The sequence below is a fragment of the Carcharhinus amblyrhynchos genome, chromosome 15 (assembly GCF_965287045.1).
Source record: "Carcharhinus amblyrhynchos chromosome 15, sCarAmb.v2.hapA, whole genome shotgun sequence".
Classification (NCBI taxonomy): domain Eukaryota; kingdom Metazoa; phylum Chordata; class Chondrichthyes; order Carcharhiniformes; family Carcharhinidae; genus Carcharhinus; species Carcharhinus amblyrhynchos.
The window spans coordinates 61,089,144-61,110,771 of NC_137338.1; the positions used below are offsets into that span (position 1 = coordinate 61,089,144).

General features: G+C 40.6%; 1 protein-coding gene across 1 annotated transcript in view; it reads left to right on the plus strand.

Annotated features, from left to right (window-relative positions):
* Nucleotides 1-21,628, plus strand: part of LOC145352879 (adhesion G-protein coupled receptor G2-like) — a 36,737-nt gene that overhangs the window by 7,053 nt on the left and 8,056 nt on the right. Inside the window, exons 3-11 of the mRNA XM_080203183.1 lie at nt 343-523; nt 5,150-5,306; nt 6,952-7,095; nt 7,830-7,955; nt 9,172-9,217; nt 11,963-12,066; nt 14,096-14,217; nt 18,968-19,236; nt 20,253-20,352. Of these exons, the coding sequence (XP_080059309.1) occupies nt 343-523; nt 5,150-5,306; nt 6,952-7,095; nt 7,830-7,955; nt 9,172-9,217; nt 11,963-12,066; nt 14,096-14,217; nt 18,968-19,236; nt 20,253-20,352 (1,249 nt within the window). The remainder of the gene's footprint in view (nt 1-342; nt 524-5,149; nt 5,307-6,951; nt 7,096-7,829; nt 7,956-9,171; nt 9,218-11,962; nt 12,067-14,095; nt 14,218-18,967; nt 19,237-20,252; nt 20,353-21,628) is intronic.

Below are 21,628 nucleotides of genomic sequence, written 5' to 3' on the forward strand. Positions count from 1 at the left end.
AATTAGGAACCTTGACACCATCCAGTCCAATCATCACGTTCAACCTCTTGCCCGTTCCACCCACATACCATGACTGAATCAATTAAAAAAAGAATGCAAGTCTTACAGCTGTTGAGAATCCTGTGGAGTTTCACATTTTCAAATTCATTAAGCTTCATTTATGTCATATTTTTGAAGTGATAATGCTTATTTATGACAGAATTAGATTGTGAGGAGGGCTTTCTGTTATTCTTCCTTCTGTCAAAAAGTGTTGCCTAGGGAAGTATTTTATGATGAGCTAATGCAAATGCTATGGGTATATTGTAATCCTCCATCATCACTCTCTTCTCTTTGTAACCTCAGAATATCCAATACAGGTCAATTCTACAGAGTTGAATGAAACGGAAGTTCTTTCAATTGTGAGCCAACTGGAGGATATCTTGCAATCGGAGAGTATAAATGAGGGGCTTGCAAAATCACTCCTTGATACAGTAAACGCCCTTATCAATGTCTCCCCTACTGCTGTTGCTTCATCTTCCAGAAGGTAAGTCGCATCAACACCAATAAATTTCAATAATGCAGCTCCTTTCACATCAAGAAATATGCCAAGACACTTTCCAGGACAATGATCAAAGAACATTTTTCACCAAGCCAACTGAGGGGCTATTAGGAAGGGCAAGCAAAAGCTTGGCCATGGGCTCAGTTTTGAAGTGTATCTCAAAGGAGTTGGGGAGGTTTATAGAACGAACTACAGACTTCAGGCAGCCAAAAACATGGTTGGAATAAAGGTAATTTAATTGCACAGGAAACCAGGAATGCAGGCCTTTTAGAAGGTTGTAGGAATAGAGATATCTGTTGAACTCTGTGTGAAATAATGTATTTAATTCAGAGTGTAAGCCCCCAATACCTGTGGGGAGGGAGAGGTGGGATGGGGCTGGCAGCATATCTGTGGCCTGGAATTCTGGCAAATTTAGGGAGGAGAGATCCTGCTGAATTTAATCGCAGGACCTAATCAGAATTGAGTAACTCCATTTCCTATCCGGCAGCCAGGCAATTAAAAGTTTGGCTGGTTACCAGACGAGAAAACCTGCAGGACAATTTCAGCATTTGAGAAGGTCAAGGCTCAACGGGGTTAAGGGGTGGAAGTACGGGAACAAGGACTGAGAGAGGATGAAATGGCAGAAGACGGAGCGATCACAGCAGGTTTGTTTGAGGGGCTGGGGGAAGCAATTCAGTTTCCTGTAGCCCACAAACTGTGCTGGAAAAGCTCTTGCCTGTAGGATCTGGCAGCTCCATTCAGCTCTGGGGAAACAGAACCTGAAGCTGTTAAAGACTATCAAAATCTGAAAAATTGAAACTTCATTAACATATTTAAATTAGTGATCTGGGAGGTTGCTCAGCTGCTCCCAAAGTAGACATCGAGATGTTCACAGCAACTTGGGTTTAGATTTCATGTTTTATATCCATTGAAAACCATACCAACTCTTTTCTGCTCATCGCAGGTGTTACCCTTCATTCTTGGTATCACTTGAACTCTTAGATTTAATGTTAAATAAATGAGTTCCTATCCATGATGATACCTAACAACATAAGTGCCTTGTGTAGAAACTTTGAAAATAGAAGCAGGAATAGATCATTTGTCCCTTCGAGCCTGCTGTACTATTCATTTTGATCATGGCTCATCAAATTCAATATCCTGATCTCCTCTTCCTGCTATATTTAATTTCTTCTTGAAATCAGACAACATTTTGGCCTCAACTGCTTTCTGTGATAGTGAATTCCACACATTCTTCTGAGCGAAGAAATTTCTCCTCACCTCAGTCTTAAAAAGTTTACTCCTTAACTTCAAACTATGACACCTAGTGCTGGACTCCTCCACCATCGGGAACTATCCCATCCAATCCTGTTAGAATTTTGTAAGTTTTATAAGTTCCCAGTGACATGTTTGATTCCCTAATAAATAAGGTGTTCTGTCATCCTGTGGATAAATATTGGAATATTACATTTAAAGTACAAAGTTTACAGAATTAAAAATGTTTAGCAATCGATAATAAAGAACAACTTAATTCAATCAAAAAGGGACAGGGCAGCTGCGATTAGTGGTCTCTTCCTTTTCCTAAAATGGTTCTTCGCTTGATTTAAAGAGACATGAAATACATCACTGTTGTCCTGTCAGCAAAAACAGGAGTTGCCAACTGAGATGAGGAGCTCATGATGGTCAAGGACACACTGCCATGCTTAGTGACTCCATGGCTGTGTGTGTTTGTGCCATTGCTCGCTGTGTAACCAGGCCAATGTGGCTCAGTGAGCTTTCGTCTTTTTTTTAATGATTCTTGTTAAAGATTATTTAAGATGCATAGCATTCTTCAGTGATCATCAAGTCTCGTGTTTGGCTGACTGCAGCTTTATTTGTTATTCATGTCAGGCAATGCAGGGTGATGGGCTGACTTTTGAGATTATTAAAAACATGATATGAGCACATGGAAAATCAGCACTGATTAGGCAGAGTCAACACAGTTTTATGAAGGGGAAACCACATTTGACAACCATGTTAGAGCTTGCTGTGGATGTAATTTATAAAGGTGGATAATGGAGTACTACATTTGGATTTTCAGAAGGCATTTGGTAAGGTACCACGTAAGAGGTTCTATGTACGATCAGGGCTGATGGGTTTGGGATAGTATGTCAACAAGGATTCAGAATTATTTAACTGAGAGAAAAGAAGTAGGGATAAATGGGTCAGTTTTGGGATGGGGGTGTGTAACAGCTGGAGTGGTTACATAGATGATTTGGAGTTGGGGACCAAGTGTAGTGTGTCAAAATTTGCAGATGACACTAAGATGAGCAAAGTGTGCAGAGGATGCTGAAAGACTGCAAAGGGATAATCGAAGTGAATGGGTGAGGGTCTGGCAGACGGAGTACAATCTTGGTAAATGTGAGATCATCCATTTTGATAGGAATGACAGCAAAATGGACTATTCTTTAAATGGTGAAAAATTGCAGCATGCTGCTGTGCAAAGGGTGTCCGTGTGCAAGAATCACAAGGAGTTGGTTTGCAGGTACAGCAGGTAATTAAGAAGGCAAATGGAATTTTGTCCTTCATTGCTAGAGGGATAGAGTTCAAAAACAGTGAGGTTATGCTGCAGCTGCATAAAGTGCTGGTGAGGCCACGTCTGGAGTACTGTGTACAGTTTTAGTCTCCTTACTTGAGAAAGGATATACTGGCACTGGAGGGGATACAGAGGGGATTCAGTAGGTTGATTACGGAGTTGAGAGGGTTGACTTATGAGGAGAGACTGAGTAGACTGGGGCTATACTTATTGGAATTCAGAAGAATGAGGGGAGACCTTATAGAAACATGCAAGATTATGAAGGGAGTAGATAAAAAAGAAGCAGGGAAGTTGTTTCCACTGGTGGGTTAAACTAGAATAGGGGGGATGGCCTCAAAATAAGGGGGAGCAGATTTAGGACTGAGTTAAGGAGGAACTTCTTCACATAAAGGATTGTGAATTTGTATAATTCCCTGCCCAGTGAAGCAGTTGAGACTACCTCATTGAACGTTTTCAAGGCAAGGATAGATAAATTTTTGAACAGTAAAGGAATTAAGGGTTATAGTGAGCGAGTGGATAAGTGGAGCTGAGTCCATGAAAAGATCAGCCATGATCTTATTGCGTGGCAGAGCAGGCTTGAGGGGCCAAGTGGCCTACCTCTGCTCCCAGTTCTTATGTTCTTATAAGTGCAGCAAGAATCAGTGTTTGGGCCTTGGCTATTTACAATCTGTATCAAAAACTTTGCCAAGGGACAGTTGGCAGATGATACAAATCTGGATGGGGAAAGGAAGGCTGTAAGAAGGAAAAATAAGAACACAAGTGGGAGGTATACTTGATTAAATCAGTTGCAAGGATGTGACAGATGGAATATAATTATAGAAGGTGTGAAATATTCCACTTTAATTGGAAGAAAGGTATGAAATTAGTAAATGTTTGAATTCAGTGAGACTTGGGCATCCTTGGACATGAATCACAGGAAGTTAAAATGTGGTTGATCAAATAATTAGGAAAGCAAATTGTATTTTAATCTTTATTGCCAGGAAATTGGAGTACAATAATAAGGAAATCTTGTTGAAATTATGTTAGCCTTGGATGAGACCACAGTGGAATTCTGTTTTGGTGTCCTTACCTAAGGAAGGATATAGAGGGGTTATGGGGCTGGACAGTTAGTCCATGACATAGAGCAATGGCAACAGTGTGAATTCAAGTCTCATACCAGCTGAAGTTGTTCATGAAATCCTTGCCTTCTCAACCTCACCCAAGGTGTGACAACCTTCAGGTTAAATCACCACCAATCAGCTCACAAAGGCAAGAGCAGCCTATGGTGCTCTGGGACAATGGCAACATTTACATTTCTATATCAGAGAAAGTTCATTAGATTGATTCCAAAAAGAGAGTTATCCTCAGGAGAGTTTGAGTAGACAAGGCATCTGGAGTTGAGAAGAGTGACAGTCATCCAACTACAAAAGCTACAAAATTCTAAAGGAACTTGACTGCGTAAATGTTGAAAAAACGTTTCCCCTGGTCAGAAACATCTAGGGCTCTAGGGGTCATAGTGTCAGAATAAGGGAGCAATCATTTAGGATAGAAATGAGGAGAAATTTCTTCACTCAGGGGTTGTAAATCTTTGATATTCTCTGACCCAGAGGGGAGATCTTAAAGAAACATGAACGCTTAGACAATAAATTGATTCAAGAGTGAGGTTGATAGAGTTTCGGGTTGAAGGGAGTCGAGGGATATTTGATTGGAGTGGGAAGTGTCGAAGTTTAACCTTGATCTTACTGAATGGTGAAGCAAGCTTGAAGGGCTGTACGGTGTACATTTGCTCCTCATTTTGATGTTATTCTCAAGACCATTGAGAGACAGGATACATGGTAGTGAGACTTCTTGGATGAGTATTCAGTTCTCTTTTTTCAATATGGTCAAAAATGTACAATGAATTTTAGTAATATCCTTAGGTGGAGTAAAGCCGCATCAATTTAAGAACAAACTGACATTTTTTTGTTTCGACTTTCCTCCAGGTAGCATGATGCCAATAAGATATCCTTCAACTTTTTCTCGGTTCTGTTGTCCCACAAGCCATTCTTCCAGTTGCTGATTGAGTCTGTTTTTTTTATTAGGATAATACAAATTGTGGACCAAATTGGCGAGAAGTTGAATTTCACAACTCCTTCAATAAACATCACCACTGCTTCTTTGGCTCTGGCTGTCACAAAGCTCAATGCTACCGACTTCAGTGGGGCATATTTCAGCATCAGCAACATTATAAATTTGCAGGTAGTATGGATCCAAACTTTCCGCCTAGTTGATCAGTGTGGTTATTTGGGACTTCGTAGGCTGGATTTTGTAGGAGCAATAACTGTGCTTACTGTGTTATTTATGTGGATATTGATAGCAACTTTTGGAAATGACATGACCAATTGCATATAGAAATCTGAGATTGCTGCCCATGATATTCCACTCTTCTGTCAGCTTTCAAAAATTGACATCTCACCATCTGAACAAATTTGGCAGCTGGGAGAATTTAGATTCAATTAATAAATCTGGAAGATTGTCATATAAATCCATCAGCTTCACAAATGCCTTTCGGAAGAGGAAGTTTGCTTGCACTTGATTCCAGACTCACAGTAATATGATTGACTATTAAGGGCTACACAGTGGTTAGCACTGCTGTTTCACAGTGCCAGGGATCCAGGTTTGATTCTGACACTCTGTGTGGAATTTACACATTCTCCCGTGAATTTTAGTAATATCCTTAAGTGGGGTAAAGCTGCATCAATTTAAGAACAAACTGACATTTCTTTGTGTAGACTTTCCTCCAGGCAGCATGATGCCAATAAGATATACTTCAACTTTCTCTCGGTTCTGTTCTCCCACAACAAGCCATTCTTCCAGTTGCTGATTGAGTCTGTTTTTTTATTAGGATAATATTGTGGGTGTCCTCCGGGTGCCCTGGTTTCCTCCCACAGTCCAAAAATGTGCAGGTTAGTTGGATTGGTCAAGCTAAATTGCCCCTTCATGTTCAAAGATGTTCAGATCAGCTAGATTAACAATGGTAAATACACAGAGTTACAGGGATAACGTGGGGGAGTAGGCAAGGGTGGGATGCTCTTTCAAAGAGTCAGTGCAGGCTCTGCGGACTGAATGGCCTCATTCTGCACTGTAGGGATTCTATGAATTCTTCTATGGATTTTAATTGTTATCAGAGATTTTTTTTTAAGTGTTCTTTTACTTTTGCTTTCTATTCCTTTTAATCCTGTTAATCCAATCTTTCTCTCCCTTTATACTGATATTTAACTTCACGTTGTATTAAATATCCTAATTTCCAGGTTTAGACTCCACTCTGTTCATGAGCAATATAATTGGTTAAGGAGGTAAATGGGGGTGGGGGTAAAAGTGAGAATTCAGTCTGCCATTGGCAAAATACCAGCAGATTGTGAAATGGCCTTGAATGGGGAAGGGGGATTCTCTGGCCTCCCCAGAGTGTGTTTCTTGCAGCAGAACATGGCACGCCATTAGCTAGTGCCAAGGTCTTCTGGTCCTACCATCATCACTGGGACTTTCCACTGACTCTGCCCCACACCACTGGGAAACACACAGTGTTTCTTCACTTAAATGAGGATAAAGTCCGGTGCAATCTACCAGGTTACAAAGTGGTGAAAACAATTTGAGGAGAATTCAGATGCATTTGCAGTTAGAACAGGATGAGTTAGATTGAATATTGTACACGTTCCTCTGGGTTCACACGCGGTCCTGCCTTCCTGACCTTTTGTACTCATTGCGCCAAGACAATCCAACAGCCTGAAGTGAAATGGAAGAAGCTATCTTCTTTCCTTTTTTCACCATTCATTTAAAAAAGAAACCTCTTTAAAAATTAAAAGGGAAAAAGCATTCCGTGTAACAGTTCTCTCTTATCCTTCAGGTCACTCTGGATGAAGAATCTTCTCAGGAGAATTTTGCAGCTATTGAACTTCCACCTTCCCTCTTGAAAGATCTCCCACCAGAAGAGAGGAATAATGCTTCAAGAATTCAGTTCACTTTCTATGAAAAACTGACACTGTTCCAGGTAGAATTTCAACTGTTGGTCTCGTTTGTCTTGTTTTTAAATATAGTGGGTTACACTGCACCCTGAAGAAGTTTAAACATTAATATACATATTGAGGGTAGAGGTGAGAAAGGGATTGGTCTCAGACATTTTTAAGTACCAGAATTTTTTTTGAGACTTTCACCATTGGAATGGTATTTCTGTAGTAGTGTGTTTCTCCTACATTATAGAAGTCTCCTGGTATCAATTATCTATTACTTCTGCCAGGCTATAATTTCTTGGCACATTTTCACCACTGAACCAAACCCCTTCTGAAACTGTACAAAATTGATTATAAAACCATAAGATATAGGAGCAAAATTAGGCCATTTGGTCCATTGAGTCTGCTCCACCATTTAGCAGTTGATAAGATTTTCAACCCCATTCTTCTGCCTTTTCCCTGTAACATTTGATGCCCTTACCCATCAAGAATCTATCTATCTCTGCCTTAAATGCACACAATGACCTGGCCTCCACAATCTCCTGTAGCAATGAATTCCACAAATCTATCACCCTCGACTGAAGAAATTCTTCCTCATCTCGGTTCTAAAGGGTCACCCCTTTACCCTGAGGCTGTGCCCCCAGCAATGCAATCGTGTCAATGTCGATTGCCAATTTACTGGGCTATTTCTTGTCACTTATCAAGGAACAACGTCCTTCCTTTCTGTCTAGATTTACAATCCTGTTTTTAACTAATATGTGTCCTTTGTTATCAGGACCCCAGCCTGGGGAATACTTCTTTCCTGAACAGTTACATTATCGCATCGAGTGTTGCAAGCCTCAACATCAGTGACTTGGAGGATCCAGTTCAAATCACATTCAGAAACCTTCAGAACAGTCAGGTATTTCTGAAATCTGTAGCTACTATTCAACGCACACAGACATAAGACAGTATGTCGCCAGCCGGTGAGATGTGACAATTTATTGCATTCAGTACTGAAGAACATGATGCAAGTACTATGCTAATAAAGCCGATTTACTGCTAGCAGTGCACTGCTAAAAAATCGTAGAGCAAGGTCCTATGTCCTGGGTTGATCAGTACCAAAGGAAGTTCTTTATGGATACGTAAGACGTGCTGTGGGAGGTTAACTAGTAGGAATGTGTACCCTAAGATTTTCATGGAGTATATTGAAAGAAGCCTAAGGGAATTATCATTTCCATTGTTCACAGCCTGAACAATGGCAAAAAAGCATATTAAATGTGATTCAGGGGGATAAAATCAAACCAATTCGTCTGAATGTCTAGATATCACACTGCACCCCATAGTATTTTTGTCTGTTCCAATTATTGTGACACCAGGGAGCCATGCAATCCTTCAAGAAAGGCATTAAAGAATGATTAGGATGATTCCTGGCATCATCTATGAAGGTATAACTTGTTAAATAAGAATTCTTCAGCTTCAGAAGGAGGACTGCAAAGGGGACCTTATAGAGATAAATGACATACCTTAACAGGATAACATAGACTCAAGCAAGATCTTTGAATGAGAAAGACAATTTGGACACAAGAAAACAGTTTTAACAGAACATTTAGGACAGAGCTCAGGAAATACGCCTTTTCAAGGGGGAGCTAACTCAACTATAAAAGCTTAATCTTTTTAATTAGAAGATGCTCGATTTGACATGTAGAAGTTTGAGGTTAAACGGGTTTCTAAACCAAATTTATTTTGTGAGAGTTACTAGGTGAACATTTTCAATGAGAGGATTCAATAAATTGCCACTGAGATAAATGCAAAATACTGCGGATGCTGAACTCTGAAACAAAAACAAAAAACGCTGGAAAATCTCAGCAGGTCTGACAGCAACTGTGGAGAGAGAATAGAGCTGAAAAAGGGTCATCCTGACTCAAAATGTTCGCTCTATTCTCTCTTCACAGATGTTGTCTGACCTGCTGAGACTTTCGAGCATTTTCTCTTTTCGTTTCAATAAATTGCCATTATTTTTTCCAATATTGGGAAATACTGTTATGTCGTACATTGTTAACTGTGCGTAAATCACGTAATTTTATGTTTTGTCTCAGTACTAAAGAGATTAGTAACAATGTGTTTTGTAATTACAGAATAACTCTTATTTGGAATGTGTATTCTGGGATTTCAAGGAAAACAGTAAGTACTTCAGGCAATATTTAAAGATACAACAAGACATTTATATTGACCACCATCCTATATTATTGGCTGAAGTCTTGCTGCCATTTATGCTGGCGGGATTTATGATCCCACCGACAATGCACCAATACTGCAGGTTTCCTAGTGGCGATGGGAGCATTCAACAGGAAATCCTGTTGACAACAGCAGGACCATAAGATCCCACTGCCAGCAAGTGGCTCGCTGCCTCCCACCACTGCAAAACAAACTGCGGAAGGGGAGGAAAATCCCACTCATTCTTTCTCCTCCCCGCTCCCCACCCCCCGGCTTCAAGTATTTCCACAATATCGAAGTTGCTTTTTGACCATCTTCCCTAAACGTTCTACTACCACTGGTCGCTTTTCCATTGCTGTGCAGTATTTTGAATACTTGCTGCGTTAGAGGTGCTATATTTATCCAAGTTGTTGTAGTAGTGTGGCAGCTGACACTGCCAAGCAGTTCTCTCCAAAAAGGCTAATCTAATCAATGCTAGATAGGTAGCTCTGGCTTAACATTATTAGTGTCACGGGTAGGCTTATATTAACGCTGCAATGAAGTTACTGTGAAAATCCCTGAGTTGCCACACTCAGTCACCTGTTCGGGTATACTGAGGGAGAACTTAGCATGCACCCAACCAGCGCGTTTTTCAGACTGTGGAGGAAACTGGAGCACTCAGGGAAACCCATGCAGACACAGGGAGAATGTGTAGATTCCATGCAGACAGTGACCCAAGCAGAGAATCGAACCCAGATCCCCAGAGCTGTGTGGCAGCAGTGATAACCACTATGCCACCATGCCGCTCTATAAGGTGGTCTTACTGATGCCCGTTCTCATGGAGCAGCTGTTGGCTGACTGACCCCGTGCTAACTGAATACATTCTCAGATTGCCTCTGCTACACTTGACGTATCGACTTAGATCTCTTGCTGCTGCGGCACTGGGACAACACCATGAAAGTGTCCACTGACCCGTGTCCATTTTAAAGTCTTGGGGTTGTTTTCCTGAGGGGTTTCTTGATCGCCACTGGAAAGTAGCTTCCAAGAAGGGAGGCAGAGAATGGCTGTGGTAACAGTCTCTACGTGCACCAGAACTAATTTCTTTCACACGAAACACAGTAGTAATTGTATATGCTCTTGGGTTGGCTCATTTTTAAATGACCCCTGCATTACCTATAGCAACATTTATCACACATCTGGAGAGCAATGCTAGGAGTCAAATGATGTAAAATATTTCAGATGTTTACAATTTGATCAGAACAATTATATCAGGGATGCATTTATGATAATGCTGTTCAGAATGACTGGAGGAATTCTTATTCTGGACTCTACAAGCTTTAACTTAATGAAGCAAAAACTGATCCCTGTTGAGTCCTTTTTGAAGATGTTACTTGGCATTCTGCATATCAATTGAGGAAAGCCCATCCAGCCTGTATTGTTTTATTCAGCCAGAAAGAAACTAAAATGTCCTCTTTGTAGCATTCATTTCTGAAAGAGTTAGAGGGCACTGTTTCCTCCACATTAACTGAGATTCTGTGAGATGTGAGTCACCTTTACTATGATGGAGAACTTTCTGATATCAATCTTATATCTGCTTGCTCTTAACTGGTGCCCCCCTGTCTTCCACTTCCAATTTAAAATAATTTTATCCTTAAACTCTATAACTCATCAAGACCACCTCTCAGGTGCCTCTTTTCAAAGATAGAAAATTCCAAGGAGCTCCAATTTTTCCTCATGGTTCAAGCCTTTAATATTCGATAACAGGCTTGAAACTTATCTTTGTAACATACCCAATGCGCTGAATGTCTTCTTTGTCTTTCAATGAGCAAATCTCGGCACAGAATAAAAGCTGTAATTTGTCCCAATCTCTGCAAGTTCAATTATGACATTCTCTGACTTGCATTGTGCTGTTTCAGTCATACAGTCCACAAATATATTGGCTTTGTTCATTGTTGTTCTGCACAGATTTAACTTGCTGAACATCAAATCTACTAAAACAACTGGTACCTTTTAACTTTAGCTATTTCAGTGCCATTCAACGAGGGTAATGGTAATGTGTATTTTTACTTTCATCTTTTTGAAAGTCATAATCATCTGCATTAAATTTAATCGTTCTGCCCAGAACCATTATTTGGATGTCACACTAAACACAGCATTGGGAAGCAGTGGCACAGAGATATTGTCACTGGACTAATAATCCAGAGACCCAGGGTAATGCCCTGGGAAACCAGGTTCGAATCCTGCCATAGCAGATGTTGAAATTTGAATGAACATCCGGAATTAAAAATGTATTGATAACCATTAAATTGTTGCTGATTATCATTCAAGACTCACCTGATTTAATAATGTCCTTTAGAGAAGTAAATCTGCCATCCTTATCTTGTCTGGCTGACAGTAACTCCAGATCCACAGCAATGTGGTTGACTTTTAAAAAATGCCCCCTCAAGGACAATTAGGGGTGGGCAATAAATGCTGGTCCAGTCAGCAATGTCTACATCTCTTGAAAGATGAAAAGAATTGCATATGCTCTTGGATCACCTCATTTTTAAACCACCCTTACATTACTTATGTCACCATTGCCGCACTTACGGAGAGCAGTGTAAAATATGTAATTTTATCACCTATTGCTTCTAATACTTCTAATCTAACCCTTTCTAGTTTGATGTCTGTAGAGAGCAGGCAACAACTTAATCTCTGATGGTTTAATTCATAGTACATTTTGTCTGTTTGCAGATGGAAACGGTGGCTGGAATTCAAATGGTTGTAATACAATCCTCAACAAATCCAATGAAACAATATGTGAATGTAACCATCTGACACATTTTGGCGTCTTATTGGTATGTAAATAACATGAAAGATCCCATAATTATGTAACAAGAGTCAGCCCTCATCAGAACTGAATTGTGGTTAGATATGAGATCGGTGCCTGCAGGGTTCAAAGTGCAATAATTCCATCAAAATCAGTAAAAATCCAAATTAGTTTGGTGCATAAAGTGCTGATGCCCCTTAAGGACATCGAGGGGTGGGTGGGAGCTTGCTGTCAGATCAGCCATGATCTAATTAAAAGGTTTGAATGACTGAATGGCCTGTTCCTGATCAATTCGTTGGACATCTTTTTATTCTTCCTGTTTCCAGATAGGAGAAATGTGTTTTCAGGACCTCAGATCTTCCTAAATGACTTGCAGCCAAAGAAGGACTTTGGAAGTGTGTCTCGTTGTAGTACGTCAGGAGGCAGCCAATTTTTACAAAGCAGGAATCTGCTAAAGACCACACTATCTAGTTTTACTGATATTTGGTTACACAATGAATATTTCTAGCAATTGAGGAAAAAAAAATAGATGCAAGGATATCACACTGTTTCTCTCAGCCTGGCTAAGTCTCCTCCATATCTGATCGTATCTTGCAGCTGCAGGGATATACTATGCTTCAATTCAGAGATAAGTTATTCTGCAAAAAAAAATTGTTCATAAAGTATATAACTTTCTTCAAGTTGTTCAGTGTAAACCCTTAGCCTTGCCTTAGGCTTGATAAAACTTATCCATTAGCAATTTGATCAGACTTTTTGATAAGACTACAGATTATCTGTTGAATATACTAAAAGGCCCACTGGGATAGGATCAGAAACAAGGAGCAGAATTGAAGAAATAAAGCATCCTGACCCATCGCGCTCATGTCATAACATGCATAAAGTGTGCTCGCCAATTTATTTGGCTCCCAGACAAAAAAATCCGTTGATATCTCTGCTTCTATATTTCTGGCCTCCTGTGCATTTCCAGCTATGATTGGTCCACCATTGGTGGCTGAGCCTTCAGTTGCCTTGGTCCCAAGTGCTGGAACACCCTCCCTATCCCTCACATTCTCCTTTAAGACATTGTAAACCTCTCTCTTTGGTCATTTAACCTAATATCTTATTCAATGGCTCGCTGTTGTGCGTTGTTTTAAAATGCTCCTGTGAAGCACTTTGGGATGTTTCTTAAGCTAAAGGCACAATATAAATGTGAGGTATTTCTTTGTTATGAAACAAGTTGGACTAGCAGCAAATTTTCAACTTCAAAAAGGTGTCCAAAAGAAAATCTGATCAGATCAGAAAGAGGGCAATGGAGGAAAAGTTTGGGAGAGGAAAACCAATTGCAGGGTTCTGATAGAAGAATTATTAGAAAGGCTTTTGCAGAGCTCATTACAGTAAAGGTGTATCAAAGAGCAGAAGTGTTCCCAGATAGACTGAAGAGAGCATGTGAAATCTTCCGGTTCTAAACAGTAGATTAAAGGTTGAGGTTTAGAAGACTGAGAATCAATGTTGGAGGTGTCAGCAGAGGAATAGCTTGCAGGCTGATTTTCTGTTCCTCTCTTGAATGTTTGGTGGAGCTGTTAACTCTTTTAAAAAGGTGGGTTGACATCTGTATTAAAACATGGAGGAATGTTAGATGAACAAGCGAAGTGTTTAGCTACGAATATCACCATTCCTTCACTGTCGCTGGGTCAAAATTCTCGAACTCGCCTCCTAATAGTTTTGTGTACCCACATCACATGGACTGCAGCAGCTCAAGAAGGCAGTTCAAGAGCAATGAAAGATGGGTAATAAATGCTGACGTAACCAGCAAAGCCCACATTTCTTTAATTAAATTTTCAGAATCTATGGAATGTTCATGAGTGGCATGGAGTTTTGTTGTTGCTATATTTGATTAGCTGAAGCAAGAATTCCCTTCAGCAAAGCTTAGTAATAACTTTGATGAAACCTCACATTGAACCATTAACCTTTCTCTCCATCTTTCGGGTGCTAGTTGGGACGTTTGGAACATTGTGCTTACCGTTTCAGATTTCAAGTATTTGTATCACTGTTAACCACCAATTTTGTTGTTTTTGAAGATTATTTTCAGAGATAAGATTGATCCAATCCAGAACCGAATCCTCACTTTTATTACATACATAGGCTGTGGCATTTCATCAATTTGCTTGGCGATCACCCTGCTGACATACCTGCTTTTTGAGTAAGTGTTTTTTGTTTTGCTACAAACCTTCAGAAACTCAGCAGCTGAGAAACTTCCTCCCCGAAACGTTATGGATGGGATTTTACAGCCTCGCTCGTCCCCAAACCGTAAGATCCCACCCAAGGTCAATGGACCTTTCCGTTGTCTGCCCCTCGCCTTCTCTGATTCCCGTGGTGGGCAGGGTGGTAAAGTTCCTGCCTATATTACAGTGCATAACATACTTTTAAAAAACTCACAATTTCAGAGCTGTTTCATCTCCGTAACATGACATGTGTTTATTTGTTTTTAACCATAAGGATTGGTTTGGCCCCTATAGTTATTCCATGAAGTTAGATGCTTTATATTGGAGATTGCTCAGCTTCTTGTGCCTTGTTGCCCCTGCATCCACCCAACCATGTAGATGTGTTTTATCATTATTCATATTTTGATCCATGTCAATGATCAATAGTTTTTGACGATAAAGGTGAACTATTCATCACCAAGTATCTAACTTCTGTTCTGCTCTTATAGCCACAGATTTTATCTGACTGGTCTGGCTAAGCTTCTGGTCCGTGGTGACCAGCAGATATTGATGTGAGAGACTTGGAGACAATAGTGCCATTGAAGGTTGGGAATTTTCATTTTGGAAATGGTCATTGCCTGGCACTTCTGTCGGATGAATGTTACATGCCACTTGTATTGTTGAAGATCTGCTGTTGGCATAGGCTGTTTGATTATGAGAGAAGTTATAGATGGATCAGAAGTTAGAATCATGGGTTAAAATCCTGAATCCTGACCTTATGATGAAGCAACAGAAGATAGTTGGGCTGAAAATGCTTCCATGAGGAAGTTGAGTGTTGATTTTCTGCAACTCTTACTGCTGCAGTGAATTATGACAGTGTGGTGGTCACTTCTACCACTGCTAATGTGGATTGACTTATCTATGATCGGCAATGAGGTCAAGGTATTTGTTTGCTGGTGCTGGTACTGTTGGCATTAGATGAGGGCAAGAATTGGGTTTGACTGAAATGAAATAATTGGATAACACTCACCACTCAATCTCACTCATCTAGAACATTCCTGGCAATTGGTAAAGTGCCACTTAAGAACATAAGTACTTGGAACACCAGTAGGCAATTTAGCCCCTTGAAACTGCTCCACCATTTAAGATCATCCTTGCTCATCTCATCTCGGCCTCAACTCTACTTTGCTGCCCGTTCTCCGTAAAGAGGGCTTAGGAGAAAGAAAGGGTGTTCAGGGCAAGACCACAATAGCAATAATCCACAATCAAACATCTGATGGTACATTCCTTCAGACAGTAATAGCAGGCTTACTATTGCAGAATGATCCATCTTTCTAGAAGTGAGGACTTCCCATGAGAGAAAGCACACAGAGTTGAGTTAGTCTTGAAGTCACAAGTTCCAATGTTACAATAGTTCAGAGTGTAGATGAGGAACTGATTCCTTTCTGCTGCTACCTGCTTGATAGTGAGATGGCTGACATCTACAGACTGCTTTTTTGGAGACCAGTTTCTCTTTGGAGGTCATTATAAATTCACTTCACATAGCCTCTTATTACAAGTGTATGTATTTAGCGCCTTTGTCCCCGTTATCTATTAACTCCGTAAAAAGTCTGACAACACCAGGTTTTAGTCCAACCGATTTATTATCAAATAAATCGGTTGGACTAAAACCTGGTGTTGTCAGACTTTTTACTGTGTTTACGCCAGTCCAACGCCGGCATATCATATCTATTAACTCCCCCAGACAAGTTGTCTCTATTAACCTTCCTCAAACTTAATTAAATCTCTTCCACACACTCACACACTTCTTTCTTTACTAAATGATGCAATATTCCCCCAAAACATTTTATAAATCATTCGTCACGAAACATAACAATTATATAAAACCTCACATTTGCAACAGTAGCATCACATTTAAGGAAATGTTTTTGCAATTGGGAATGGATTGACTCAAATAGCTTGTGACGCAGAACCTCAAATGAATATATGGTTCATAAGAGTTTACTAAAGATACATATGAGAACTGACTTTTCATCAATGCAGAAATATAATTCTATTTGAAGGGCTATTATCTAACTATCTATTCAGTCTACCTTTAAGCTTGATAAGCCCAAGACTCCTCCTCTAACCTCCCTCCTCCTCTAACCAAAAATAAAGGCACTGTGAGGAGGACAAGCAAATTAAAAGTAAGGTAAGATTCTTATTCTTAGATCTTAAGTGCACAAGGGCAGAGATGGCAGTTAGAGCAGTGATGTGCTCCTCCTGCCAGATGTGGGAGAACAGGGAGCTTTCTGGTATCCCAAACAACGATGTCTGTGGGAAGAGTGATCACTGACAACCCCTTAGACTGCATGGTTTGGTTGGAGCAGAGGCTGGACATACTGCAGAGCACACAGGGGGCAGAGAGTATGACAGCCACTAACTTCAGGGAGGTGGTCACGCCACAGGTCCAGACAGGTAGGTGGATGACTGCCAGGAGACAGGCAGATAAGGCAGGAATGTCTTGTGGCTATTTTGCCTCTCAAACAGGTGTACTGTTTTGGATACTGTTCGTGGGGATAGCCTCTCAGAGAAAGATAGCAGCAGCAGCCAAAGCTGTGGCATCACAACTGTTCTGCTATAGAGGAGGTAGGCCTAAGTCAAGGTGAGTAGTAGGGGACTCGATAGTCAGGAGCACAGACAAGTGTTCCTGTGGCCACAAATGAGACTCAGGGTGGTATGTTGCCTCCCTGCTGCCAGGATCCTGGACATCTCTAAGTGGGTACAGGGCATCCTGGAACAGACAGATGTCATTGTCCACATTGGTACTAATGTCATAGTCAGAAAGAGAGAAGAAGTCCTACAAAAACAATTCAGGGAGTTAGGTAGGGAGCTAAAAAGCAGGACCTCTAGGATAATAATCTGTCTTACTTCCCCTGCCACCTGCTAGTGAGGCTTGGAACAGAGAGATAGCACAATTGAACATGTGAGCCGGTGTAGGTGCTTTAGATATGTAAATCACTGGGATGTCTTCTGGGGAAGATGGGACCTGTACAAGAAAGACAGGTTGCATCTGAACTGGAGAAGCACCAATATCCTAGCTAGGAGGTTTGTTAGTGCTGTTTGAGAGGGTTTAAAATAGTGTGTCAGGGGGTTGGGAACCAGAACAGCAGGCCAGTAAATGGGGAAAAAATTGAGACTGAGATAAACATTATGCAGAGTAAGAGCAAGCAGAGGGAAGCCACAGGGCTCAGCAGAACTGTAGGTCTGGGGTGCATTTGCTTCAATGCAAGAAATGTATCAGATAAGACAGAATTACTGCATGGAATTGCGATGTTATTGTAATTATGGAGACATGGTTAAAGGAGGGTCACCGGCATGTTAATATTCCAGGATATTGTTGTTTTACATGACACCGAAGAGGAAACAGAAGGGGTCGGGGAGTGGCATTGCTGATAAGCTGTGTCGAGGGAGGAGATATTGGAGGGATCTTGTAGTGAGGCATAATAGGTGGAGCTCAGGGATAGGAAGGGTAAAAATCACAATGTTGGGAGTGTACTATAGACCTCCCAACAGCTCACAGGAGACAGAGCAGCATTTGTGTAGTCAGATACTGAAAAGGTGTGAAAAAAGCAGGGTAGGTATGAGTGACTTTACCTGCTCCTCATATTGACTGGGAATCGAAGAAGAGCAATTTGTTACATGTGTCCAGAAGGGTTTTTGATGTAGTATGTTGACAATCCAATCAGGAAGGGGGCCATACAAGACTTGGTATTGGGGAATGAGCCAGGTCAGGTGATTGATGTTTCAGTGGCGGAAGTTGCTGATAGTGCCAAGGTTTGCAACAGAATATAGATAGATTGGAGACTTGAGCGCAGAAATGGCAGATAGAGTTTAATCTGGACAAATGCAAGGTGATACATTTTTGAGGATCAAATTTAGGTATGAAGTGTATTGTAAATGGCAGAACCCTTAGGAACATTAACATACACAAGGATCTGCGCTTACAGGACCACAGTTCCTTAAAAGTGGCAACACAGGCGACCAAGTTGATGAAGAAAGCATATGGCATGCTTACCTTCAACAGTCGGGGTGCTGTGTACGGAAGTTGACAAATAATGTTGCAGCTATACAAAACCTTGGTGAGGCCACATTTGGAGTATTGCGTGCAGTTTTGGTCACCACACTATCAGAAGGACATGGAAGCTTTGGAGAGAGTGCAAAGAAAGTTCACCAGGATGTTGTTTGGTCTCAAATGTATTGACTACGAGGAGAAGTTGAATAAACTAGATTGTTTTCATTGGAAAGACTGATGCTAAGGGGAGACCTGATTGAGGACTACAAAATTATGAGAGGCATGGATAGGGTGGATAGTCAGAGGCTTTTTCCAAGTGTGAAAGTGTTAATTACAAGGGGGCACAGGTTCAAAGTGAGAGGGGGAAAGTTTAAGAAAGATATTCATGCAAAGTTTTTCATGCAGAGAGTGGTGGGTGCCTGGAACGTGCTGCCAGAGGACATGGTGACATTAGCAACATTTAATAGGTACCTGGATGGATACGTGAATAGAAAGGAAATAGAGGGATACGGTTGAAGGGCAGAAGGTTTTTTTTTTAGTTAGGGCATCATAATGGGCCAAGGAGCCTGCTCCTGTGCAGTAGTTTTCTTTGTTCTTGTTCTTAAATCCCACACAATATGTAACAATGAGTATGAGATCACAAGTGATTGAATAACTCAATTTCTGTTACTAAATAAATATTGTTTTTCTTTCAGAAAACTCCGCAAAGACTATCCCTCAAAAATTCTAATCAACCTTTGCACAGCTCTGCTGCTCCTCAATATGGTATTCCTCATTGATTCCTGGATTTCTACCTATGGTATTGAGGGTCTCTGTATTGCTGTTGCTGTCTTCCTCCATTACTTCCTGTTGGTTTCTTTCACTTGGATGAGTCTTGAGGCCCTCCACATGTACCTGGCTCTGGTTAAAGTCTTCAACACATATGTGCGCCGATACATATTGAAGTTCTGCATTCTTGGTTGGGGTGAGTGAGCTTCACGTACAAAATCAGCACCGTTACACAGAGGGGAAACACAACCTCAGTGCAACCTCAAAGATGAAGGTGCATACTTTGACTTATTATGCATCATCTCAAGTCAAATAGACTCAGACATCTCGCAAACTGAAGCTAGAAATCAATGTGCCTTAGTGGACACTCTGCAAGTGAGAATTGGTACAAATGCTAATTAGCTATCCTTTGTATTTCCAACTTCATTTTATCGATAAATTAAATAGACAGTTCAAAGTGTAGAACTTTATAAATCCAGCTATTTCTAACACCTCTCTGGGTCATGGAGACTTGTTTATCCACTGTCAACAGAGATTATTTTACAGGTGTGGACACTTTGTACCTTTTCCCCAGCAAAACAACTGGTCCCTCCATTTTAATCCCTAACAACCAAGCTACCTGGGCATACTGTCAGAATTCAGAACAGGGCACATAATCCTCTTCATTTTTCCGTTTTACCCTTAATGAGTCACAAAACAATACAATTGTATAAAACTCTCATGTTTTTAACAATAGCATCACATTTAGAGAAATATTTTTGCAAGTGGGATTGGATTGATCCAAATGATTGCTGTAATGTATGTACATTTTTTATATATACACATACACATTTTATATTATAGTATGTAGAGGTTTGGGGTGCGAGAACAGGACCCCTAGGCCTAGCTCTGCCCAGTGTGGAACGCGGTTGGACAGATGGTGAAAAAGTGCACATCTTCAATAAACAGCTCAAAGTACTGAAGTATTCAAACCTACCTTATAATTCTTTATGCCCCTTAGCCCACAGGGCATACATAATAACTGCTTTGTGGTGCAGGACCTCAAATAGTACTGTGTTCAGTGAATTATTCTTCGTTTATTTCAATCCTTCATTGTTCAATAGTTCACAGTTCAGTAACAGATGTTGAAGTAACTGCCTAAACAACTGCTATACAGGTGGCTGCTGTGAAGACATGGCAAACTAATAGCATTCTTCTTCCTTTCTGAACTAGGCATTCCCGTTGTGGTGGTGGCCATTATAGTCGGCACTAAGCCAGAACATTACGGATTTGGAAAATATGACAAAGGCACCGATAACAGCCTGGATACATTGTAAGTGGGAATGCTGGAAGCAACTTCTACGCTCAACTTCTATGATTCTATAACTCATAATCCATTGAACTACTGTTAATTTGTGTCTTTACACTTCAGATCAAAAGCAAAGCAAATATCATTTATGCCCACTCATTATACTCTCTCCTATGAAAGGATTCCTTGATGCACCAAATACAGTGGAATCATAAATACATTTATAAAAGAGACATGTGCAGTCTTGTAACACATGGTACATAGCAAAAAGTGCCCCTTCTACTTTGCTTTTATTCATTTTATTTGTTAGTAAGGACACAGAAATCTTTCATAACAACTAACCAGTCCAATATAAAATGAGATTCCTTATTGTATACGCTCCATATTATGAAAGATTTGACATTTAATTAGCTAAGAAAAATATAATTCAATCCCCCTTCTCTCCCCAATTTATTTGTGATTTGGTGACAGAATTTGGTGCAGGGAATAGAAATTCTAATAACTTGCGTCCATACTATACTTTGAAGAGTCCTAGCGTAGAGCTTTGAGAAACAGGAACATATATCAGACACTAGGTATCAAATGCTCATCTCAGCCTCAGTTAAAATTAATGGAGGGTAATGTTGAGGTAGAGTTAAAACAGGCTAGCTGTCCCCAATGCTCAAACTCCCGAATACAAGTTGAGGATGGGAGACGCAAATCAGAGGCCTCGATTCTCTGAGCTAATGAGGGGAAATGATTTTCCTAAGGTGGCCCCTTGCTGTCGGTTTTGCTTTGTGGGAAGGAAGGTGTTGTGTGATGAACATTTTTGATACAGCTGTTGCTGCCTTCCCTACCATCACTACTTTGATGGCTGTCACTATCCTTGGTCTGAGTTGCTATGGACACTTGGTCCTTTAGTGCACCTTTGAGTGGGTGAATGATTAGATTCAGTTGTGATGCCTTGAGCTATATGTTGAAGGGAAGTTGTCACAAATCGAGCAAGAATCCAGTAATAATTGACTACATTGATGGACAGCAAAGTGAACCGGGAGAACCAAACGCACTGTTATCGCTTCTTAATTGATTATTCTTATTTCTAGAGCCACCCTTTTGTTGCTGTTCTTTAGGGAAGGAAACCTGACGTCCATACCTAGTCTGCCCTACGTGTGACTGCAAACCCACAACAATGTGGTTGACTCTTAACTGATCTTTGAAATGGACTAGCAAGTCACTCAATTCAAGGGCAACTAGGGATGGGCAATAAATGCTGCCCTTGCCAGCGCACTCACATCCTATGAATTTTTTTAAAGGGCTCTTA